The sequence below is a fragment of the Dermochelys coriacea genome, chromosome 8 (genome assembly GCF_009764565.3).
Source record: "Dermochelys coriacea isolate rDerCor1 chromosome 8, rDerCor1.pri.v4, whole genome shotgun sequence".
NCBI classification, from domain to species: Eukaryota; Metazoa; Chordata; order Testudines; family Dermochelyidae; genus Dermochelys; species Dermochelys coriacea.
In genome coordinates, this window is record NC_050075.1 from 97,509,234 (window position 1) to 97,536,095 (window position 26,862).

Here is a 26,862-nt window from a genome sequence, read left to right on the forward strand (position 1 = left end):
ATGATTTAGAAAACAGTGAACACACAGAATGCAGGGCCCCTCACTCTAGTTCATACTTCTCTTGGGGGTCCATCTGCATTTAGAGCGGGAGCGTTTGTTCCCTCTCCCTGCCAGCCTGTCTGTCTCATCAGGCTCCTGCAGCAACTCCCCTGAGCTTGAGCTGGTGAAAATGGACAAAGACCCAGAGTAGAACAGCTCCTGCCCTTTTATAACTTTCCAAGCTCATCTTTCAGGTGACTCTCTGATCAACCTCCTCTGGCAATCACCGACCCCTACCAAGTGATGTAATTGCTAGGCGATCTCCCTTAATAAACCAGTTCTCAAGAAGAGGAGTTGGCCATTGTCTAGAGTGCTTCTATTTGAATAGAGGACCATCCAGGTTTAACTACCCCCTTGAAATTCAAGTTCATCCTGGAGGTAAAAGGACAACAGAGAATGCAACCAAACCTCATAATCAAAATGGAGTTTGCAGTTTGATAAAGATATATACAGTCTTCAATATCAAACAGAATTAATAAACTGTACAGATTCCCCAGATCATCACAGTGAAAAATTTTATGTCTCATTATCAATCACTTGAACCACCAAATGGTTTTTCCACCAAATGCATCCGATGAAGTGAGCTGTAGCTCACGAAAGCTTATGCTCTAATAAATTTGTTAGTCTCTAAGGTGCCACAAGTACTCCTTTTCTTTTTGAACCACCTAGTCTCTCATATCGCACCCATCTAACATGAAAAGAAACTTGATGCAATGCATGTAATACTAAATATATAAATATAATGAATGCTTCTACTACCACTCTTTTATATATGCAGTGCTTTAGATGTGCATGGCACTTTACAGATGCCTAGAAGGAGATGGTTATATTTAAATTAGATATGACAAAGACAAGGATGACAGACAAAGAGTGGGGGAGAACAAGAGTTACAACAGTGAGAGATCAGGAGATGCTCATTATTCGAAATGCTTTTTGTTAGTTCCTTTTTAAGTTTTATTGCAAATTTGTCTTAATATATTAAAAACTGGGAAGAGAGGACAAGAGTAGATATGAGTGAGGGAGACCAAATCTGTTATACACAATGGACCAGTTGTTTATGACATGCCTCTCAGGAAATGCAGCACAGAAGGCACATGGGAAGGACACTTACGCTGTTCTTAAATGTATGTAACATGTATGGCTGCCTATGTGCTGCTCTGTAGCTCAGAATAACTGAAGCATAGAGCAGTCTGGCCCCTGCACCTACCCGGGCATACCTCTGTGCTGGTGGCTGCAAGCAGAGATGATGTAGGGCTGCATACACCAGCCCCAAGCTATTCCTGCACTAAGGGACTTCTCCTGAGGGTAGTTCAGATCCTTTTGGCTACACAGGGGCTAGAATCTGACCCAATATATTCAATTTTGTCATATTTTCTCCTGTCTTATCTGTAAAAAAAGAGCAAGGTTGGTAGTAAAACATGTCATGTTGTAAAGAGCTACACATGTTGTAATCTCTAAATTGGACTAACCCAATATAAATTATGTAGGAAAGGTCAGGATCCAATTTTGTGTGATGGACATCTGTGATCACAAAGTGAACTGGTGTGGAAAGAGCCAAAACAGTTACCAGCTGGGTATAAGTAATTTGTAGATCTGACAGAACATTTCTATACCTTCTAAACTCCTTCAAACACTTGGACACAATGTTTCATACAATGAGCAGCAGTGACATGCCAGGTTGGAGGAGTTGGGTGTATTTCTTCTGTTTCCTCAGGATAAAAACATCTGTGAATAATAAACAGTTGCATGAATCTTTTGTTTGTTTATCTATAATTCAAACTGACTGTGTTTTAAACTTTGTTTATTCTTTTATTAATCTAAAGACACTTGAAAGAATTGGCAAGCCAGAAAATTAAAGACCATTACATGGATTTTTCCATAAATCCAAAGCCCTATTTATTTAATTTATATGATTTCTTTTCATTTGCATCCCGAGTTCTGGCTTTGGAAAAGAGTTTCTTTATTAGAGCATTTCAAGGCAATGTAACAGTTTGCATTCTATGAATGCTGCTAACACTACAGTTTCTCAGTTCTTTTTATCTCTCTGTGATCAAAGTCTGATGTATGTTCCTTCCTACCTTCCTGGGGCTATCTGGGTGGCCTAGTGCACTGGACAACTTGGAAGGGAAGCAGTGATGTGTGGGACATGAAACGTGTTATCCTGCTCACATCAAAGATAATTTTGCTATAGAGTTTAATGGGAGCAAGATAGGGCCCATAGGGCTGGAAGGACAGAGCTATTAGGCAGTAGCAGCTCTCAGTGGAAACAGGAAAAATGTGTCCAGTCATGAAGCCAAACTGAGGTTAAAGGCTTGGATGACCCTACATCACTGCCTAGATTGATGGAAGAAGGAGGAAGACTCAGAAGGACTTCTGAGGGGGGTTGGAGAGATTTTGAGCTGGAAAAGATTTTTTTCTGTGTCCCTCCCTTTAACTCCCATGCCCAATATTATTTCTAAAGACGACAGTGCTATCCCAGCCTAATAAAGAAGGCTCATGACTATGGCATACAGGACCCAAGTGTTTGTTTATTCTATTTCCTTATGGTAACTCCAAATCCAGCCTAGTGCTGCACTGATTTTTATTTAATTAAATATTTCCTGCAGCCTTTTGAGGACCTCCTGAACTGGTGCAGAGCTTGCTGTAATGCACTGGGAGTACAGAATGCATGGGGTGTATTCTGGGCTAGATTCTTTTATTATTATTATTATTTTTTATTATTTATGTATTTATTATTTATTATAGTAGTACTTAGCAGCCCTGGTCATGGACCAGGATCCTACTGTGCTGTACGAACACAGAACAAAAAGACAGTCCTGTACCAAAGAGTTTACAATCTAAATAGAAAATAAGAGACAACAGATGTATAAAGGCAGACTGAAGAGTACAGAAAAACAATGTGATAATATTGATCAGCATCATAGGCAGTGGTTTCAACACTTGTCAATTTGTTATTAATGCATATAAGAACTAATAAAAATGAGGAGGAAATATTGTGGAATATTATTTCAACTTTTGGTCCAAATTCCAAAAATTCTAGACTCGCTCTAAAAGCACCTTATATTTCTGGGGCATCGTGATCAGAAAATACTGGGGGAAAGCATTTTTTCAGTTCTGTTCCGTCATTTGCTGCACTATGAAATTCCCCCTTCAAGCTGCTCTGTTTTATCTTTGTCATCACTGTAAAGTCTCTTTTTATAGTTACAGTCTGTTCCAAAATGGTACTCCACAGGAGTGGAGTAGTTTGCAGTAAAACCAGATACTGGTGTACTTGAGAAAGCAGAAGTGTGCAACTCTTTGCTCATATATAGATAACTTTGTGGACTTATTGTCTTGAAGAAGGATAGTTTTGTGATTAAAATGCAGGACTGGCAGTCAAGAGACCTGGGATCTGTTCCTTGCTTTGCTGCAAACTTCCTGTTTGACCTCAAACAAGTCTCTGAATGTCTCTGTGCCTTGTTTCCCCATGTGTTAAATGGGGATAATTATGCTTCCCTATTTCACCCATGGCTAAATTCTTTGATGTTTGTAAAGTACTTTAAGATGGCAGGATGCTTCAGAAATGAAAATTGTTATTATATTGTTGAGGCTTTCAAAGATTGACCTTGACAAAAAAGGTAAACAGCATTAGAGAATGCTGCACTGCACTTCCATGCTGCTGAACAGTAATGTAATAATCTCTAATGTAGTTGTTAGAGGGGCTTCCCAATCTCATTGGGAGATCATGTTTACCAAGGGCTTTTCCATGGCAAGCAATTACGAAATGAGAAAACGACTCAATGTGGGGGATGAATGAAAACAAACATGAGTCTAGTAATGACTGTTGGTGGTTAATACTTGACCATTACTTCTTGACAGGATTAATGTCTTTCGAATCACACTAATCCCTTTTGATAACTTTATCCATAATCCATCTATTTCAAAGCAATATCCAGATGGCTTCCGGTAGTGGGGAAGAGAAACATTTTCCCTTTCCAAGGGTATGTTTTTGATGTTGAGCCAGGTAAAAAAGGAATGCAGTCTTTTAAAGAGGAAGCTATGTAGAAAGAAGTAGGAAATCTACAGAAGGCAAGCATGGGTCTGATTTTCCTAATGTAAGTAAAAGTTTTCCCAAGAACCCATTTGATGTATATCACTGACTGCCAATATGACCCCAAAGATGCTGGTGAGAAGTGGTCATCTGTTTGCCATGGGACTTTCTAATTAGGGTCACTGGAAATTTGGGGAGTTCCCCCTCGTGATTAGTCAGAAGTTGTTTTAAAATCTGTGTTTTGCTTTGCTTAAGCAAGTTTTACTCAAAGCACACATTAAATACACTAATAAATAGTCTCAGTTATTTGTGCCATTACTAGGTAGTTCAAAATAAAACTTTTTATTTCATCCAGTCTTGTATTTTTTAAAAAAATCCCTAAATCCTTGATCTTTCTTTCCCTTTCCAACTTCCCCTTAAGATTTTAGCCCAGATATTTTAGTCCATGGGGACCTTCCCATTACCCTGGATCCCCCCTTTGTTCCTTCCTCCCAGACTACTAAACTGAAGCCCAAACAAACATACCTGGTATTGGATAGAACTTTAATTTTTGTACATGAGTAAAAATTGTAAATCATACTGAAATGCTCTCACAGAAGGTGCCGTATAAGTGCAAAGTATTACTATTGTGGATCATTCTTCCTAATGAATTCAACCATATTAGATAAAACATTTTAGCTAGAAGTTTCTGTTAGGATGATTATCAGTGAACTATTTAATTACTGGTTTCAGAGTAGCAGCCGTGTTAGTCTGTATTCGCAAAAAGAAAAGGAGTACTTGTGGCACCTTAGAGACTAACAAATTTATTTGAGCATAAGCTTTCATGAGCTACAGCTCACTTCATCGGATGCATTTGGTGGAAAAAACAGAGGGGAGATTGATATACACACACAGAGAACATGAAACAATGGGTTTATCATACACACTGTAAGGAGAGTGATCACTTAAGATAAGCCATCACCAGCAGCAGGGGCGGGAAGGAGGAAAACCTTTCATGGTGACAAGCAAGGTAGGCTATTTTCAGCAGTTAACAAGAATATCTGAGGAACAGTGGGGGGTTGGGTGGGGTAGGGTGGGGGGGAGAAATAACATGGGGAAATAGTTTTACTTTGTGTAATGACTCATCCATTCCCAGTCTCTATTCAAGCCTAAGTTAATTGTATCCAGTTTGCAAATTAATTCCAATTCAGCAGTCTCTCGTTGGAGTCTGTTTTTGAAGCTTTTTTGCTGAAGGATAGCCACTCTTAGGTCTGTAATCGAGTGACCAGAGAGATTGAAGTGTTCTCCAACTGGTTTTTGAATGTTATAATACTTGACGTCTGATTTGTGTCCATTCATTCTTTTACGTAGAGACTGTCCAGTTTGACCAATGTACATGGCAGAGGGGCATTGCTGGCACATGATGGCATATATCACATTGGTAGATGCGCAGGTGAACGAGCCTCTGATAGTATGGCTGATGTGATTAGGCCCTATGATGGTGTCCCCTGAATAGATATGTGGGCAGAGTTGGCAACGGGCTTTGTTGCAAGGATAGGTTCCTGGATTGGTGGTTTTGTTGTGTGGTGTGTGGTTGCTGGTGAGTATTTGCTTCAGATTGGGGGGCTGTCTGTAAGCAAGGACTGGCCTGTCTCCCAAGATCTGTGAGAGTGATGGGTCGTCCTTCAGGATAGGTTGTAGATCCTTGATGATGCGTTGGAGAGGTTTTAGTTGGGGGCTGAAGGTGATGGCTAGTGGCGTTCTGTTATTTCTTTGTTGGGCCTGTCCTGTAGTAGGTGACTTCTGGGTACTCTTCTGGCTCTGTCAATCTGTTTCTTCACTTCAGCAGGTGGGTATTGTAGTTGTAGGAATGCATGATAGAGATCTTGTAGGTGTTTGTCTCTGTCTGAGAGACTGCTGAATTGGAATTAATTTGCAAACTGGATACAATTAACTTAGGCTTGAATAGAGACTGGGAATGGATGAGTCATTACACAAAGTAAAACTATTTCCCCATGGTATTTCTCCCCCCCCCACCCTACCCCCCCCACCCCCCACTGTTCCTCAGATATTCTTGTTAACTGCTGAAAATAGCCTACCTTGCTTGTCACCATGAAAGGTTTTCCTCCTTCCCGCCCCTGCTGCTGGTGATGGCTTATCTTAAGTGATCACTCTCCTTACAGTGTGTATGATAAACCCATTGTTTCATATTCTCTGTGTGTGTATATCAATCTCCCCTCTGTTTTTTTCACCAAATGCATCCGATGAAGTGAGCTGTAGCTCACGAAAGCTTATGCTCTAATAAATTTGTTAGTCTCTAAGGTGTCACAAGTACTCCTTTTCTTTTTATTTAATTACTGACACCTAAAATGTTGTTATGTTTCAGAGTCTGTATGCCACGAGTGAATGGGGATAGCTATTGGCAAAATTCTGCTCTTATTATGTAAGCTCAGAGTAAGTACAATGACTTATAGATTCATAGATTCGTAGATATTAAGGTCAGAAGGGACCATTATGATCATCTAGTCTGACCTCCTGCACAATGCAGGCCACTGAATCTCACCCACCCACTCCTGCAATAAACCTCTCACCTATGTCTGAGCTATTGAAGTCCTCAAATCATGGTTTAAAGACTTCAAGGTGCAGAGAATCCTCCAGCAAGTGACCTGTGCCCCATGCTGCAGAGGAAGGCGAAAAACCCCCAGAGCCTCTTCCAATCTGCCCTGGAGGAAAATTCCTTCCCGACCCCAAAGTTCCATTCCCAGTTAGTGGGATTTTCTGATGTGATCTGATACATCAGTTTGGAAAAGGCAAGTTAGAATTGGTCATATTATGAAACGATAAATTGTTTTACAGGAAATGGACCAATGTAAATGTAGAGCTAACTAAAGCCTCATAGTGGAGCACATTTCATTTGTTAAAAGTAAAATTCTATATCCTACAAGTAATGCTAATATGGGCCATCAGTTCTGCAGCATGCAGACCAACAAGCCACAGTAAGTCAACTTTAATGAGGTTTGATGGCCCATAAACCCAGAAACATTTGGACTCATAGTGAACACAGAACTTGCAGTGGGTACAACTTGATGACCAGCCGTATGGATGATTGTTGGACCCTGGGAATGCACAAGTTCACCAAGGATTTATTGGATCAACTAGGCTGAATCAGAAAAAGGAAGAAACAAACTACTCCCAGAAGCACAAAGAAGCCCCTGAAATATTTTTCCTATTTTAGTGGAACATTACACACATCAGATTTTTTGTTCATTTCAAAAATTGAGATCATGGGGTTGTGTGTGTGAGAGAGGAATGTATAGAAATATAGGAATTGCCATAGTGGATTAGACCTGAGATCTGCTCTAGTTCATTATGCTGTCTCAGATAGTGCCCAACATCAGACACTTTAAACTTTAAAGGAAGTTGCAAGAATTGTCTGAGTCCCTTCTATTTCGGCTTTGGCTTAAACTTTCGACCATGACATTTAATATCTCTTCCAAAATTTGTTAGCATTAACTATTCTAATATACATTTTGGAAAAGCTATTAAACCTTATAGTCAAGGTCATATTTTGCTGTAACAAAATTAACAAATAATTCCTGGGAGTGGAGTGAAAAGAACATTCATGTTTTTGCAGAAATGATGGAAAGTGCAGGGGTTGCCATAACTACTCAGATAGGCTGAAAAGTATCTTAAGGTATAGGACTCCCATTTGCCCAAACTCTGACAAACACCAAACAGTTCAAAGAGTTGAATGCTTTACCTTATGTCTGGTGACTTCATTTCCTGTATCAAACACTTTTCATGTGACTTCAAGGCTGATCAGTTTCAGAGGCCTGATGAGAGGTGACATTATAGTACATGGTAGAGCCAGATACTGGTTGGAAGATATTGAAATGTGTCTGCTCAGAAGTTAAAAGTGAACTAATACAAAATCTTGAAAGAAGCTTGTGAAACTGCTGGGAGTATTTTTGTTTACTTATATAGTCAAGAATGTGCATTATAAAAACCTAGAATAAAGGGAAAACCTGAATTTGTAAGGTCAGCCTGATTTAAGATAGACAACCATTTGGACGCTCACCTCTCCTGACTTCTCTATTTTTCTAGAAACTAGGAGGCATATTTTTCACTGACATTCTTCCATCCCATTATAAGAACTCTTAGGGCTACTCAGACCAATAGTGAAGAGACCCTTTCTTGGAGGAGTGACTGCATATTACTTACGTTATGCAATAGTTGTGATGCTGGGTGTATGTGGTAGACTAGATCTCCTCTTCCTTTTGGCATCAACAAACACCTGAAGCCAACTGAGAAAAAATGTCAGACGCTGTCAGACTTGTCATATTAGTTACTGGACTTCTCTTCTTGAAAGTGATTCTCAGGGTTTGCTTAAAATGTAGCATGCCCCATCCCACCCACAGCCTTCTGCCAGGTAATTTCTACCCCTTCCTTTTCTAATTTGGGCATTGCATGAAATTAGCAGTATGTGCCTTGTCTGAGAACTGCAAACCCTATTCAGCCTTTCACCCCTCCACTGGTTACCCCCGTTGTTAATTACTTTTGAGGACGACCTCATCACAGTGTGACCTCACCACTACTTTATCTGGTGGCAGGATAATCTTATTACAGATGATGATCTTGTTAATGAAATCCCCAAAACAGGACAATCTCATTATTATCCCCCTCCAGGATTTATCACCTATGAGCCAAGCTTTGATTGGATCCTAACTGCACATCATATTCCTATGTGTAGCTCCCTTGCCCTCAAGTTGATGATAGGCATATGAAGCAGCAACTTGTTTTGCGAATAACCAAGTCCATTCTAACTTTGTGCCCAGAGTGCCTTCACCATCAGTCTCTTGTTGAAAGTCCCCTGTTGATCTATACAACAATGAACATCCATGAAAACTTCTTCATACTGTCCAACCAATATAATCATTGGTTAAACTGATATTAGAATATTTCTAGATCCTAGGGTATGGTTTGTATTATATTCTATAGTGATGAAGGAAAGCATGCACATTTTGCATTCTCATACCCTTTTCAGCATGTAGGTCTTTGGTGTAAGTCACAAAAGGGAAGAATACTCCTATTTGCATAAACTGGTTTGGGTTAGTCCAACCACCTTTTACTCTTGTGTTAGGTTCTTTGAAAATGAAGATTGTATTGCTCTGGGTTTAGACGAATCTCTTTGTCTTAGGGCTATATAGTGTGTGAGGTATAGAAACAGTTACATGTTTTTATTATTTGTTTCAGAGTAGCAGCCGTGTTAGTCTGTATTCGCAAAAAGAAAAAGAGTACTTGTGGCACCTTAGAGACTAACAAATTTATTAGAGCATAAGCTTTCGTGAGCTACAGCTCACTTCATCGGATGCATTTGGTGGAAAAAACAGAGGAGAGATTTATATACACACACACAGAGAACATGAAACAATGGGTTTATCATACACACTGTAAGGAGAGTGATCACTTAAGATAAGTCATCACCAACAGCGGGGGGGGGGGGGAAGGAGGAAAACCTTTCATGGTGACAAGCAAGGTAGGCTAATTCCAGCAGTTAACAAGAATATCAGAGGAACAGTGGGGGGTGGGGTGGGAGGGAGAAATACCATGGGGAAATAATGACAGGTTTCAGAGTAGCAGCCGTGTTAGTCTGTATTCGCAAAAAGAAAAGGAGTACTTGTGGCACCTTAGAGACTAACAAATTTATTAGAGCATAAGCTTTCGTGAGCTACTGAGCTGTAGCTCACGAAAGCTTATGCTCTAATAAATTTGTTAGTCTCTAAGGTGCCACAAGTACTCCTTTTCTTCATGGGGAAATAGTTTTACTTTGTGTAATGACTCATCCATTCCCAGTCTCTATTCAAGCCTAAGTTAATTGTATCCAGTTTGCAAATTAATTCCAATTCAGCAGTCTCTCGTTGGAGTCTGTTTTTGAAGCTTTTTTGTTGAAGTATAGCCACTCTTAGGTCTGTGATCGAGTGACCAGAGAGATTGAAGTGTTCTCCAACTGGTTTTTGAATGTTATAATTCTTGACGTCTGATTTGTGTCCATTCATTCTTTTACATAGAGACTGTCCAGTTTGGCCAATGTACATGGCAGAGGGGCATTGCTGGCACATGATGGCATATATCACATTGGTAGATGCGCAGGTGAACGAGCCTCTGATAGTGTGGCTGATGTGATTAGGCCCTATGATGGCTTGAATAGAGACTGGGAATGGATGAGTCATTACACAAAGTAAAACTATTTCCCCATGGTATTTCTCCCTCCCACCCCACCCCCCACTGTTCCTCTGATATTCTTGTGGCACCTTAGAGACTAACAAATTTATTAGAGCATAAGCTTTCGTGAGCTACAGCTCACTTTATCGGATGCACATCCGATGAAGTGAGCTGTAGCTCACGAAAGCTTATGCTCTAAGTGAGCTGTAGCTCACGAAAGCTTATGCTCTAATAAATTTGTTAGTCTCTAAGGTGCCACAAGTACTCCTTTTCTTTTTGCGAATACAGACTAACACGGCTGCTACTCTGAAACCTCTGATATTCTTGTTAACTGCTGGAATTAGCCTACCTGCTTGTCACCATGAAAGGTTTTCCTCCTTCCCCCCCCTGCTGTTGGTGATGACTTATCTTAAGTGATCACTCTCCTTACAGTGTGTATGATAAACCCATTGTTTCATGTTCTCTGTGTGTGTGTATATAAATCTCTCCTCTGTTTTTTCCACCAAATGCATCCGATGAAGTGAGCTGTAGCTCACGAAAGCTTATGCTCTAATAAATTTGTTAGTCTCTAAGGTGCCACAAGTACTCCTTTTCTTTTTATTATTTGTGCAATGCTCACTGGATGTTAAGGCATCTAACCCAGGCCTTTCTGTCAGCTTTCAGGCTTTTTTTAGGCCTTGTCTAAGGGTATGTCTACACTACGAAATTAGGTTGAATTTATAGAAGTCAGTTTTGTAGAAAGCGTTTTTATACAGTCGAGTGTGTGTGTCCCCACACAAATGCTCTAAGTGCATGTAGTCGGCAGACTGTGTCCACAGTACGGAGGCAACTGTCGACTTCCGGAGCTTTGTACTGTGGGTAGCTATCCCACAGTTCCCGCAGTCTCCACCACCCATTTGAATTCTGGGTAGAAATCCCAGTGCCTGATGGGGCTAAAACATTGTCGCAGGTGGTTCTGGGTACATATCGTCAGGCCTCCGTTCCCTCCCTCCCTCCATAAAAGCAAGGGCAGACAATCGTTTTGCGCCTTTTTTCTTGAGTTACCTGTGCAGACACCATACCATGGCAAGCATGGAGACCACTCAGCTAATCATCACCGTCTGTCTCCTGGGCGCTGGCAGACGTGATACTGCATTGCTACACAGCAGCAGTTTATTGCCCTTTGGCAGCAGACAGTGGAGTATGACTGGTAGCCGTCATCAACATAGTCCTGGGTGCTCTTTTAACCGGGCACCTGGGCAAAAATGGGAGTGACTCAGCCAGGTCATTTCCCTTGTTTCGTCTCATGGCGATTGAGTCCTACTGGCAGAGCACTGTCTTTTAATCTGCAGCCAGCAGAAGATGATGGCCAGCAGTCATACTGCACCGTCTTCTGCCGAGCACCCAGGAGGTAACGATGGCTAGCGGTCATACTGCACAGTCTGCTGCCAGCAAGATCTATAAAGATAGATGAAGTGGCTCAAAACAAGAAATAGACCAGATTTGTTTTGTATTCATTTTCTCCTCCCTCCCTCCCTTGGTGAAATCAACGGCCTGCTAAGCCCAGTTTTGAGTTCTATCCTTGAGGTTTTGAGTTCTATCCTTGAGGCAGCCATTCAGTTTCTCACAAAGCCACCCCCTTTGTTGATTTTAATTCCCTGTAAGCCAACCCTGTAAGCCATGTCGTCAGTCGCCCCTCCCTCCATCAGGGCAACAGCAGACAATTGTTTCGTGCCTTTTTTCTGTGCAGACGCTATACCACAGCAAGCATGGAGCCCGCTCAGATCACTTTGGCAATTAGGAGCACATTAAACACCACACGCATTATCCAGCAGTATATGCAGCACCAGAACCTGGCAAAGCGAAACCGGGTGAGTAGGCGAGGTCAGCGCGGTTACGAGAGCGATGAGGACATGGACACAGACGTCTCTCAAAGCACGTGCCCTGGCAATGTGGGCATCATGGTGCTAATGGGGCAGGCTCATGTGGTGGAACGCCGATTCTGAGCCCGGGAAACAAGCACAGACTGGTGGGACCGCATAGTGTTGCAGATCTGGGACGATTCCCAGTGGCTGCAAAACTTTCGCATGCGTAAGGGCACTTTCATGGAACTTTGTGACTTGCTTTTCCTTGTCCTGAGGCGCAAGAATACCAAGATGAGAGCAGCCCTCACAGTTGAGAAGCAAGTGGCGATAGCCCTGTGGAAGCTTGCAACGCCAGACAGCTACTGGTCAGTCGGGAATCAATTTGGAGTGGGCAAATCTACTGTGGAGGCTGCTGTGATGCAAGTAGCCAATGCAATCAAAGATCTGCTGATATCAAGGGTAATGACCCTGGGAAATGTGCAGGTCATAGTGGATGGCTTTGTGCAATGGGATTCCCTAACTATGGTGGGGCCATAGATGGAACCCATATCCCTATCTTGGCACCGGAGCACCAAGCCAGCAAGTACATAAACCGCAAGGGGTACTTTTCAATAGTGCTGCAAGCACTGGTGGCTCACAAGGGATGTTTCACCAACATCAATGTGGGATGGCCGGGAAAGGTACTTGACGCTCGCATCTTCAGGAACTCTGGTCTGTTCCAAAAGCTGCAGGAAGGGACTTTCTTCACAGACCAGAAAATAACCTTTGGGGATGTTGAAATGCCTATAGTTATCCTTGGGGACATAGCCTACCCCTTAATGCCATGGCTCATGAAGCCATACATAGGCAGCCTGGAGTGTAGTCAGGAGCTTTTCAACTACAGGCTGAGCAAGTGCAGAATGTGCATTTGGACATTTAAAAGTGTGCTGGAGCAGTTTACTGACTCGGTTAGACCTCAGCAAAACCAATATTCCCACTGTTATTACTGCTTGCAGTGTGCTCCACAATATCTGTGAGAGTAAGGGGGAGACGTTTATAGCGGGGTGGGAGGTTGAGGCAAATCGCCTGGCTGCTGCTTAAGCACAGTCAGACACCAGGGTGGTTAGAAGAGCACAGGAGGGTGCGGTGCGCATCAGAGAAGCTTTGAAAACCAGTTTCATGACTGGCCAGGCTACGATGTGAAAGTTCTGTTTGTTTCTCCTTGATGAAATCCTCTGCTCCTTGGTTCACTCTACTTCCTTGTAAGCTAACCACCCTCCCCACCTCCCTTCGATCACCGCTTGCAGAGGCAATAAAGTCATTGTTGCTTCACATTCATGCATTTTGTATTAATTCATCACACAAATAGGGGGATAATTACCAAGGTAGCCCAGGAGGGGTGGTGGAGGAGGGAAGGACAAGGCCACACAGCACTTTAAAAGTTTAAAACTTATTGAATGCCAGCCTTCTGTTACTTGGGCAATCCTCTGGGGTGGAGTGGCTGGGTGGCCGGAGGTCCCCTCACCGTGTTCTTGGGCGTCTGGGTGAGGAGGCTATGGAACTTGGGGAGGAGGGTAGTTGGTTACACAGGGCCTGTAGCGGTGGTCTGTGTTCCTGCTGACTTTCCTGCAGCTCAACCATACGCTGGAGTATATTAGTTTGATCCTCCAGCAGCCTTAGAATTGAATCCTGCCTCCTCTCATCACGCGACCACCACCTTTCAGCTTCAGCCCTCTCTTCCGCCACTTACTCTCTACAGCCCGCCACCTCTCCTCCCGGTCATTTTGTGCTTTCCTGCACTCTGACATTGTCTGTCTCCACGCATTCGTCTGTGCTCTGTCAGTGTGGGAGGACAGCATGAGCTCAGAGAACATTTCATCCCGAGTGCATTTTTTTTCGCCTTCTAATCTTCGCTAGCCTCTGGGAAGAAGAAGATCCTGTGATCCTTGAAACACAAGCAGCTGGTGGAGAAAAAAAAAGGGACAGTGATATTTAAAAAGACACATTTTATAGAACAATGGGTACACTCTTTCACGGTAAACCTTGCTGTTAACATTACATACATAGCACATGTGCTTTCATTACAAGGTCACATTTTGCCTCCCCCCACCGCGTGGCTAACAGCGGGGAACATTTCTATTCAGCCATAGGCAAACAGCCCAGCAGGAACGGGCACCTCTGAATGTCCCCTTAAGAAAAGCACCCTATTTCAACCAGGTGACCATGAATGATATCACTCTCCTGAGAATAACACAGAGAGATAAAGAACGGATGTTGTTTGAACGCCAGCAAACATACACTGCAATGCTTTGTTCTACAGTGATTCCTGAGTACGTGCTACTGGCCTGGAGTTGTAAAGTGTCCTACCATGGTGGATGGAATAAGGCTGCCCTCCCCAGAAACCTTCTGCAAAGGCTTTGGGAGTATATCCAGGAGAGCCACAAATGCCAGGGCAAATTAATCATTAAACATACTGGCTTTTAAACCTTGTATAGTATTTTAAAAGGTACACTCACCAGAGGTCCCTTCTCCGCCTGGCGGGTCCGGGAGGCAGCCTTGGGTGGGTTTCGGGGGGTACTGGCTCCAGGTCCAGGGTGAGAAACTGTTCCTGGCTGTCGGGAAAACCGGTTTCTCCGCTTGTTTGCTGTGAGCTATTTACAACCTCATCATCATTGTCTTCCTCGTCCCCAAAACCTGCTTCCGTGTTGCCTCCATCTCCATTGAAGGAGTCAAACAACACGGCTGGGGTAGTGGTGGCTGAACCCCCTAAAATGGCATGCAGCTCACCATAGAAGCAGCATGTTTGGGGCTCTGACTCGGAGCAGCTGTTCGCCTCTCTGGTTTTCTGGTAGGCTTGCCTCAGCTCCTTAAGTTTCACGCGGCACTGCTTCGGGTCCCTGTTATGGCCTCTGTCCTTCATGCCGTGGGAGATTTTCACAAATGTTTTGGCATTTCGAAAACTGGAACATAGTTCTGATAGCACGGATTCCTCTCCCCATACAGCAATCAGATCCTGTACCTCCCGTTTGGTCCATGCAGGAGCTCTTTTGCAATTCTGGGACTCCAGCATGGTCACCTCTGCTGATGAGCTCTGCATGGTCACCTGCAGCTTGCCACACTGGCCAAACAGGAAATTGAAATTCAAAAGTTTGCGGACCTTTTTCTGTCTACCTGTTCAGTGCATTTGAGTTGAGAGTGCTGTCCAGAGCGGTCACAATGGAGCACTCTGGGATAGCTCCCGGAGGCCAATACCATCTAATTGCGTCCACAGTACCCCAAATTCGACCCAGCAAAACCGATTTCAGCGCTAATTCCCTTGTTGGGGATGGAGTAAGGAAATTGATTTTAAGACCCCTTTAAGTCGAAAAAAAGGGCTTCGTCATGTGGACGTGTGCAGGGTTACATCGATTTAACGCTGCTAAATTCAACCTCAATGCCTAGTGTAGACCAGGGCTTAGGAATCAACTAGACTGATTTAGTGCAATCATTACAACTTTCTCACATACACAAAGCTTCAGGCTGACAGCAAAGAATGGTGTTAAATGCTGGATGAAGCTGCAAGAGCTGTGGGAAGACTATCTGTAGTCTCTGTGGCGGGCGAATGCTCATTTTCACTGGAGGGCAACTTCCTGATTAACGGAAGTGATGATTCTCTCAAAAGGGGTCACACGCAGTCATCCTTTGCTAGAAGCTTCGTGGACACTCCATTGGGCCTTAAAAGAGAGAATTGTGTTTGAAAAGGGGACTAATGGTTAAGACACAGGACTGGGAATTGCAAGACCTAGGCTTTTTTCTAAGCTATGCCCCAGATTTCCTGTGCAACCTTCAATATGACACTTAGAGCCAGCTTCTTTCCCCCTGATTCGTGCTGAGTCTGATTCTCCACTGAATTGCACCCTGTGCAGTAATTTATCTCGGTGAAAAGTGAGTGTAGAATACTATCATTTTGAACTGGTTACGTTTTGCATTCACTTTGCACAGGTGCAGTGGACCACACAAGGTGCAAGGAGGTGGAGAATCAGGCCTCTTGAGTAGTACCTTAATCTACAAGTCATTCTAATGTGAGTCAAGGTGTCAGAACTGGGCCCTTAACCTTTAAGTGTCTGTTTGCCTGTCTGTAAAATTAAGATGATAATAAAAGGATATTTTGAAGCTTCATTCATTAATGCTTTAAATACATTTGGGATTATCAGACAGACAATAATCTACATACATATAAAATTACTTTATCATAACAAAGAGAAATTTTTCCCCCTCAGTTTGGGCCTTGGACCTCTGCGGATGATATTGCAGGCCATGGGCCAAATCTTGAGAGGTGTTGAGCTCATATAATTACTATTTATTTCAGTGTAAGATGCAGGTGCCCAGTACTTCTTAGGATCTGATGCCATACAAGCTGCAATGGTTAGACACCATGTGGGAGAGTTAAAGAGGGAATTTCTGCCTTGTAACATGGAATTTCTTTCCTCTGCGGTTCAAAGCCAGAAACATAACATTAGTTTAGTGTGTGCAATGTAATTAGTTTTCATCTAAAAGGTTTAGTTGGCAAGCAGAGGGTAAATCAAAAGCCAGAGCACAATTGCTGACTCTTAGAAATAAAATATATTAAGCTGGCTAGCTGTATTGTTACTAAGATTTCCAAACAACCCGTGTTTCCAGAAACACTCTGACCATCTAACAAACGGTTTGCTTCCAAATACTTAGTCATTTTGTTCTTTGATCTTTTATTTGTTCTGTTTAACTGAATCTATAATAAATCTGTTCATATTTTAAAGGGTAATTTACAATCATTTAAACATTAGCAGGCATTTGTATTCTAATGTAAAAGCAGCAGTTTAACTCTTAAAAGTATCTCGTCTATGCTCTAACAATTTCAAAGTATGATCAACAGCACTGGTCATTTTTTAAGTTTTGTAAACCATAAAAAGCAGAAGTATCAGAAATTGATTATTAAAGGTAGCACAGAGAGAGAAAGCACTGATTTGCTCCTTCCTAAAATCCATTTTAAAACTCCATTTCTGCTGAAAGGCCTATAAGGAAGCAGACAATATATGGTGGCTTAGCTGACAGGGACTGGGAAAAAGCTATTTATGTGATACAAAACTAAAACCAAAAAAAGGAAAATATGCATAAATATAAAAATATAGATTAATATAAAATTGAATTGTCTCTTCCTCCTCCACCCTTTGTATGCCACCTGTCTTCTTGGATTTAAGCTCTTCATGGCAAGTACCATGGCTTCTTCTTCGTTATTTGTATTACAGTAGCACCTCAAGACACAAAACGTGTGTCCATGTTACTGATCAAGTCATAGGTAGTCTGGCCTAGTAGCTGAAGCAAGAGACTTACCTATCAGTTAAGAGCTGAATCCAGCAGGAATGGGTCAGGAGGGAAGCCCAAAGTTTTAGTCAGGTGTCAAGAAACCAAAGCCTAAGCCAAAGGGTTAATCTGAGCCACAGTCAAAAAACACAGTATGGGGGGAGGGAGGAGGGGGAGTCAGAGCCAGGAGTCAGAAACCAAGGCCTAAGCCAAAGGGTTAGCCGGAGGCAGAATCAGAAGGCAGAGCCAAAGGTCTGAGCCAGGAATCAGGAAGAAGCTGGGGGCTGGAGCAGGAGCATGGCTAGAGACAGTGGGGACAGAGACAGGACCAAGTGCAGCTGCAGGGTAGGAATGTGTTCAGCAGCCATTGGACTGCTACTGCTACTGAGCTTAAGTATCAGCCGTTGACCTGGCATATGCGTCCTTGTGGAACAGGGCATCTATCTTCCCATTCCATAATCCCAAGCAATAGCTGACGATGAAATCAGATCTGACAAAGAAAAGTGACCAGTAGATCAATTGCTGCTTAAGGTTAAAAGTGATTTGATGATATTCCAGATTCTTGTGGTCAGTAATGACCTGGACCGAGAACCAATCTCCCTCTAGAAGTTGTCTCCATTCTTCAGATGTTGCCTTTATCACCAGTAACTTCTTGTCTCAGATATCATAATTCTTCTCAGTGGGTGTTAGTTTTCATGAATAAAAGGTGTAGGGATGGAATTGGTTTTGAGAGCCAGTATGTTGTGACAGAACGGCTCCAATGGCAAAGTTCGAAGCATCTGCCTCTATGGTGAAGGTCTTGGCAGGATTTGGGTGTACGAGAATGAGAGCTGAGGTAAAAGATCTGTTTAGCTGACCAAACTCAATCTGTGTCTCTGATGACCAGACAAAAGTGGACCCCTTTTCAAAGGAGTGCAGTTTTCAGGGCAAAAAGGTGAGAGAATCCTTTGATAAAACCTACAGAAATTGGTAAACCCAAGAAACCACTAAACTTTTGGGGCATTCTACCTGGAGATGGCAGATACTTCAGAGGAAATTATACACCAGAGGAACTCGATTGTATCTCTGTCAAACTCAAATTTCTCTAGTTTGTTATAAAGATGGTTTTGGCAGAGTGTGTTGAGAACATGGGCCCTATTGCTTGTGCAGCATCTGGTTTTTGGAAAGAATGAGAATATCGTCCAAATAAATAACCACGAACTAGTCCAGTATGTCTCAGAAGATATCACTGATGAAATGCTGGAACATCACTGGAGTATTACATAACCTCCCCAGGTAGCCTCTCCAGGTAGCAAACAAATAATAAGTCCTACTTGGGTCTGGTCAGTGGAGAATGACTGGGGCCAAAACATGAACAGGAGCTGGCACAAGTTCATGAAGCCGCAGAACTTGTTATGGTTCCTGTCAAACTTATCTGGCGTTTGAATCTCCAGCTCTGTAGAAGCTGGGGCAGTAGATTTGGGCATGATAGCTCAAGCCTGTAGGGCTTCAGTTTGTATCAGCAAGGCCATAACCTGGGCCTGTAAGGTCTGCAGGATTCCAACAATGTTCAGCAGGGAGATGGCTGTCTCCACAGAATCCAGCTGAAGGGCAGTCTGGCCCCTTATCTGCCCTTGTTCAATCTTTTGGGCTGCTTAAACTGTCAGCAACCAAGTCATAGGTGGTCTGGCCTACTGGTTGGAGCAAGAGTCTGGCCTATCACTTAGAGATTAATCCAGATGGGGCAGGTCCAGGAGAGAAGCCAAGGGCAATAGCCGGATGTCAGAGACCAAAAGCCAAAGCCAAAAGATTAATTGGAGTCACAGTCAAAAAGCACAGCGGGGGATCAGAGCCAGAGTCAAAATGTGAAGCCTAAGCTGAAGGGTTAACCAGAGTCACAGTTAGAAGGTGGAGCTGAGGGTCTCAGCTGAGAGTCAGAAAGATGCTGGGGGTTGGAGCAGCAGATGCAGGTCAATCAGGGCCAGCTGCACTCATTAGTTTGCCAGGAAATTGGCCCTGCCGCAGCCTAGTCCCCTGACAGTCCGGTGTAGTAGAAGACTGTCCCTACCCAGAACAGCTTACAATCTAAATGGATAAGACACACAAAGGGTGAGAGGGGAAACAGAAGCACAGAGAAGTGACTTGCCCAACATCACACAGTTGGTCAGTGGCAGAGCCAGGAATAGAACCAAAGTCTTGTAGTCTAGTGCCCTGTCCATGCCACAGAACACATCTTTCTAGTTACAGACCTGCTAGCCATGGGATCAGTGCCTCCCTCTGCCTCTGTTTGTCCAGTACCTAACATAAAGGACCTCTGAATCTGATTAAGGGCTTTGGGTGGCACTGTAATATAAGTAACAATAATTAAAAATGGTGACTGGTGTGAAACTAGAGAACTGGTTGTATGTTACGAGACATTTGAGTTTTTCCTTTTATTGATGTAGCTTGTCAGGAGCCAGTATATTTATGTGTTAGATTCAAAAGGTGTTAACCTGTATTTAGGGCACAAAGACAATTCCTCCATCTTCTCTTGATAGGGTGATCCTTCAAAAAATGTTTTGTTCATATTTTTTCAAATAAAGGCACACAGTTCAGTTCACTCGGATTTGTAGGATCAAATTGTTCATGGGTATTCAGACAATGGCAGGGTATTTATAAAAATGTTCACAATTCAAAAGGTCCATGAATTTTTAAATTATTTATTATTTAATTATTTGGAAGTGATTTATTCATTAGTCTTCTTTCAGTACCTGCACAGAATCAATATCATGTGACTCAGTGGATTAATCATATAATGTGAATAACAAATGGCAAATAGAGCAAGCGAACTCAGTGAATTCTTATGAATAACAAATACATTTGAAAAAGATCAGCAACAGTTTGCAAATGCTCTGTTAAACTGAAAAAGGAGCTACATTTGTAACCCGGCTTTAGAACAAATGTGTATCTTCTTGATCAAGCCATTTCAGTCTTCTTCCAGGGACCATTTGACAATTAAAGATCAAATTCTGCTCTCCGTTACACGTCAGAAAACAGTATAATTGTAAGATTGTAATGGAGAGCAGAATTTGATCTCAGTAGTCTAATTAACATCAAAATTATTCTGCATAAAATGATCCTGTGAAAGTTAGATTACTTACAATATTTAACTTAACTTTTATAAAATAGTTTTTTGTTTGTTTTAGAACAATACTCGCCCTTCCTCCTCCCAGTACTGCTCTGAACTGATAACAAAACATGCTGGACTGGCGATTGGCAAAGCAGAAAAACAATGCATTTTCTTAATTAATCTACTGGATAGCAGGAACCTGAGCATTAAATCCCACCACTATTATTTCACTCAATCTACTATTAAGGTTAAGCTGCACTTCAGCTCTAGACAACTTCACCAAACAGTGCAAGATGAAGGAGATCCTGCAAATATCAGGAGTTGTCTGCTAATAAATAGTTATTTGTGATGAAGGATTTGACAAGCAACTCTCCATAATGGTAACAGCTCCATGAAATGGTCACACTAAAACTTGACAACATGTTGTACTGCATCTTTTTTTTTTTCATCGTAATCAAATTGTAACACAGCTTGAGATAACATAAATCTTCATGATCCTGGGCCTAGTTCAAAGCAGTGCTGAGCAAATTTAGGGCTTGATGGTGGCCTGTCTTATATGCCTGTGCAAGGGAAATTAGTGTGCAATAAAGCACTACAAAGGTTGCTGTGTGATGTTTGGGGGCTTGAAGAGCCTTTGGTCCCCCTCCCACATAGGTGGATGAGGAATGGATGGGCAGGGTGGGTATGGGCTTCACTCCCCAATGTGTGGGGCAGTGCAGCTACACCAGTCACTGTACCAAGCAGAGGGCTGGTACAATGTGTGACCCCATCGCTAGAGCAGGAGGAAACTGGGAAGAAGAATGAGTCAAAATCTGCTTCCTGGTCTGCTCTTGGAGAAGCACAACAACACATTGCCCTGATACAGGGCTCATGGCAAAACCCTCTTCAATCTTTATGTTTTTATGTAAAAACCAGACACAATCACATGCCTAGGTTGCACATTTGGTTAACACAGTTGATTCTAGAAATTGTCATTGCACACACAAATAGCCTGTTAAACATATAACTGACCAGCTCACGAAAGCTTATGCGCTAATAAATTTGTTAGTCTCTAAGGTGCCACAAGTACTCCTTTTCTTTTTGCGAATACAGACTAACACGGCTGCTACCTTTAATGGATTTAAAGGTGGAAACACCCAAACGTGAATGCAGTGTCAGTTACAGCTTATAGCAAAAAGAGCAACAAAATAGTAGAACAATGTAATACTAGCCCAAAAGGCCAAGAGGAAGGAGAATGAATTTTACAAACATATCGAGGGGAAAAAGCTAGTAGGAAGAAGAAAGCATGTCTGTTAATATTATGAGGCAAGGGATGAAATTCATGGTGACCCAGGAACAGCCGAGAGGGTTGGAGAGTAAGCCCACCTTTGCATTCACCCCACAGCAGCTCCTGTCCCACAGGGCTGGCCTGGCTTCCTGCTCCAGCCCATTAGCTCTCATGTGCCAGCAGGGTCATCCCCACTATGATGCACCAGCCCACTCCTTTCCTGGCCCTGACCCCACTGGATCGCCTGCCCCAAGCTGGGCTGTGGTGAGCCAACAGGTGGTTGGGCAACAACCCAGGTGGCAGCCTCAGCTCCGGAATTAGGGTCAATATTTCAATAAAGGTGGATATGTCTGCATAAATTAGTGGTCTTGGTAGTCAAAGAAGTCATAGGAGTCCACCAATCTAGCCATGCACCCACAGCAGTGATTTGATTTCCCAGTGAGGGAACCATATGTAACCCACATTAGCACAGTGTGGCTCTGTCTCCTGTCAGTTGCGAGACCATGTATGGAGTTTTGTGAAACAGCTACTTCTTTCAAGCTACTAGGATCTGTTTTTACTAGTTTGGCAGTAGAGGCACATGCCTTTAGATCCAGAGGTCTCAGGTTCAGTCACCTCTGGGGACTGAATCTAGGACATCTGGATTGAAAAGCTCCTTCCAGAAGCATCATTATATAGGCAATTAAGTGGAGGATAATTAGAATAATTAAGAAATGAGGTTTTACACTGTACTAATTATATGCAAAAGATACTATATGTTTTGTGTGTTTTTTGTGTTGTTTTTTCTACAGCTTAATGTCTGGGTTAGCAGCCTTGGATGCCAAGACTTCCAGTCGATTAGGCATCATAACTGTCACTTACTATCTGTGGACAACATTTGTGGCTGTGATTGTGGGAATAATTATGGTCTCCATTATCCATCCTGGTGGAGCAGCCCAGAAGGAGAACACTGAAGAGAATGGAAAGCCAATTATGAGCTCTGCAGATGCACTGCTAGACTTAATTCGGTAACTACATTCATTCTTACTGCTTTTTGAAGTTCACACGATGCATGTTACATAACAACATAAGGAGCCATGGCATTAAGGATATATTTTGAAATCAGTGATGATCCTTTTGAGAATATGGCAGAAACTAGATCTAAAAACAATACCCCAAAATAAGATTATAAAGGTAAATAGGGAGCTCCTATTTACCCTTTCTCATACTAGACTAAAGAGACACCCAATGAAATGGAAAGGCAAACAATATTAAACTGAAAAAAAGGAAATATTTTTACAGAATTCATAATTAACTCATGGAACTTATTGGCACAATAAGTTATAAGGCCAAGAGCTTAGTGGGATTCAAAAAAGGATTAAAATTTTATTGTTTTATTGGTCTTTACCTCACTTAATATCAATACCTACTGGATAGTGGACAGTAGGTAGTTTCATGGTTTAGGGCAGAAGCGTGCCTCAGCCTAATTTGCTCAGGTTCAAGGCAACTTTAACTTGCACCTTTTCTACTTTGAGCACAGGACTGTAAGTGCCATTGGTACAGGGTAATTGCTACTCGGAGAACTCTGGATACCAGCTGGATGACTCAGTGACTAATGTAATATCATGTATGACTCTTTTGTGATATAGAGGTCACACTGATGTCCTACTGACAAGTGGACAAACCCATACCCCAGGGTACAACCTGAGTTACAGGACGGAAGGAATTTTCCCCCACTCAAGTCATGAAGTGGTAGAAGAGTTTCATGTGGGGTGCCCCCCTGGAGCTCTCCCTCACAGCCTGCAGAGGTCACGGGTCCACTGCCCAAATTCCCCAGATCCTGCTGTCAGTCTCACATGCAGAAGAAAGACACAAATTCCATCACATCTGAGTCTGATTTACTTGTAAACTGAACACAACGATGCTATATTTTTTTCTCAGGGAAAAATCAAACTTTAAATATTCAAATAGTCAAAGCCTGAAGTCTGCACACAAGCATTCGAGATTTATTCACACAACAGCTTGGAGAAAGTGAAATTTAAAATTGTACTTGCAAGTGTTTACACCAGAATACAGTATATTTTTCATGGAATGAGACACGGCTTAACCCAGGAGGAGGACAGGGTTCTCAAACCCCTTCAGAAAATCCATAGCACAAGGCAATGAACCTGTCCACATCTTTTGTTTCTCAGATTGCACTCCCACCGTCACTCAGTTATTTTATGGAAATGTGATGAGATGTAATTGAGTTTAACCTCTGAATCCAGTCAATAATAGAACTGTCTTTTTAAAAGTCTATTTATTATTCCAAACTCTCTGCTTTATGTGCATCCTCCACAAATAAAATCCCACAGAAAGACTGTTAATAAAACAACTGCTGGAAGTGGGTATCCTGTTTGCTACATACTATGGGTGAAATCCTGGCCCTATTAAAGTCAATGGCAAAACTCCTGAATATTGATAAGGAAGTCTGGATTAAATGTAACAGTGTATCTGCTGGTTCGAGCTAGAAGAGTTGATCCTGTAGCTGAATGCTAAATCGCTTCCATTCACAGCTGGAGACAGTCTTTATATCATACAGGAAGTACCTGGCATCCTGTGAATAAAGAATTCTAATGAACAAGAGAAATGTTACATAGTTAAGGTTTTGGATAGGCCTTGTTATATATTTTTAATAAGTTTTAAAAGTGCTCTTGAAAGGTGCCATGTTGATTGCATTGGGATCTGAAGTCACAGAGACCATCAACTCATTTCATAAACTGTAGCTCACCAAACAGATGTCCATATGGCGATGTCTTTTTTTCTCCTTTCTTGATAATTATAGAAAACATCACCATCCTGCCTGTCACTCAGACCTATAACCTGGTCATCATCTCTCTAGGTCCCCACATCCAATCTAAGTCTAAGTCTTGCTGTTTCTTTCTACATAACATCTCTAAGATATGGTCTTTTCTATCCATCCACAAAGCTAACTCTCATCCAGGCTCTCATCTTCTTGCCTCCTGACTATGGCAATATTTTTTTCTCAGGCCCTGACAAATGCAGTCTTTTCTCACATCCATTCAGAATGCTGCGGCAAAGATAATTTCTCTAGCCTATTGCTTTGTCCACATCCCCCCATCTTTGCATCCCTCCACCGGCTCACCTTTCTCTATAGCACCAAACATAATTGCCGCTGTGCTCGCTGAATTGCCACCGTGGGACATGGACTGCCACCCCATGCACCTACTTGGAAAGCTGGTGCCTGGAGCGGGCCCTGTCTACAGCCTCTCAGTAAAAACAAAACTTGGCTTGTCCTTAATGAAAGTTCATATCTTCCTTTTACTACTTCTAGAGATTGGATTTGTTCAGCCGTATACTCTGCCAATGAAATCCTACCTCTGTCATAATTCAGCACTTTATTAGCTCAGTAATGAATAACATAAATGTATTAAATAGACATTCAGAAGTGTAATGAGGCAAGAGAGTTAGAAGCTGTCAAGGTCCTTTAGCATCAGTTACAAGGCATAAAGCTTTCTGATGGCCAGGTCTAAATATACCATGCTTTAAACGATTTATATGCTTTAAAAGAGCATACTGTGTAACTCCTATGTAAGAAGAATGTGACAGATAGGAAGGTCTGAGTTCAATGGCTACAGTGGTTTTCTGATAGTTTGTCTTCCTGTTTGAATTGTCTGAGTGGTGGCACACACGGTGAAGTTGGGAGAGAGCTATAGAGTCCAGGGAGTTTTTGCAATTAAGACTGAAGAAATGATATGGAACATATACTGAGACAAAATAGCCACTGTCATTTCTTTGAATTTCCTATGCCACAGAAATCTGGAAATGTTCAAAGAAAGAGCAAAAATAATAGAAGAGATACAGACCGACCAGATTTGAACATGAGATCCTGAGATCTACAGCTCCTTCCATTTTAAAAGACAGGGAATGGATGGGATAAAATCCTTGGATCTGAAATAGTAGCTTTGTTTTTTCTTACAGATCCAAAAATGGAAGATGCCTATTTTCTGAGTTGGATGCAGCACAAAGTGGCAAAAGTCTCACAAGAACTGTTGTTCTCATGGGATTTTAAGATAACTCACAAGATTTTGGTATCTGAACCCTAGTGCTGCTTTGGCCTTAAACCTGCTTTCTTAACCCTCACTTAAACCTAACCTAGATCTTGATTCAAACACATCTGTCTCTAGCCATCATGAAAAGACCCCTGGGGCAATCTAGTCCATCTTCATGCCAATGTAGGAGCTCTCCCTGATATAACTTACCCTCTTTCTTTTCCAATATACAGTTGCTGGGGGCCAACTAAAACAAGTGATTCATGAGACAAATGCAAGTCTGTAACTGTATAGGAGTTTCTTTCTTTCATACTTAGACTGTAAGCTCTTTGGAGCAGGGACTGACTTTATATACTGTCTAGCTAAGGGACTTATATGGCCCCATTATAATAGTATCTGAGCAGCTCACAGTCTCTAATGGATGTATTCTCACAACACCCGTGTGAGGTAGGGAAGTACTATTAGCCCTATTTTATAGGTAGAGAAATACGGCAGAGAGAGATAAAGTGAGTTGCCAAAGGTCGTACAGGAAGTCTGTGGTAGAGAAAGGAATGTCCTCTGTTTGTACAGTGCCCAGTACAATTGGGTCCAGGACTGGGGCTCCTGAGCACTAGCACAATACAAATAATGAATAATAAGCAAGACTCTTTAGCTTTGTTTTTCAATATTAGTTACAACAAATGATCTTTTGGGATGAAATTTGCTATGCCCCCCTGGGAAATATGAATGGAAAATTATCAGCCATTTTTGTGTTACACAAGAGCAGAGGGGGAAAATATCCCCTTTTTAAAAATTCAGATTTTGAGTGTCTTTTTCACTTAGGTAACTCAAAAATGAGCCAGATTTTCAGTAATTACTTCTGTGTACAAATCAGGTGGTTTAAATCTAACTAACTGCAGTTAGTTGGCAAATATAAAAAAGGAATTACAGGTATACTTATTTGTACTCACAAAATTAGAAATCAGATAGAAGCCTATTTAAAGGTGAACTGCCTTGCCAAAAAAGGAAAGTACTGTCCTTTTAGTTGCTGTATGATGTTAAAGAAGACTTCCAAAGAGCTTTTG

General features: G+C 42.1%; 1 protein-coding gene across 5 annotated transcripts in view; it reads left to right on the plus strand.

Annotated features, from left to right (window-relative positions):
* Window positions 1-26,862, plus strand: part of SLC1A7 (solute carrier family 1 member 7) — a 94,218-nt gene that overhangs the window by 22,777 nt on the left and 44,579 nt on the right. For all 5 annotated transcript variants that reach the window (XM_043520312.1, XM_043520314.1, XM_038411895.2 and 2 more), the window contains one exon: window positions 22,559-22,774. In XM_043520312.1, coding sequence (XP_043376247.1) covers window positions 22,559-22,774 — 216 coding nt within the window. The remainder of the gene's footprint in view (window positions 1-22,558; window positions 22,775-26,862) is intronic.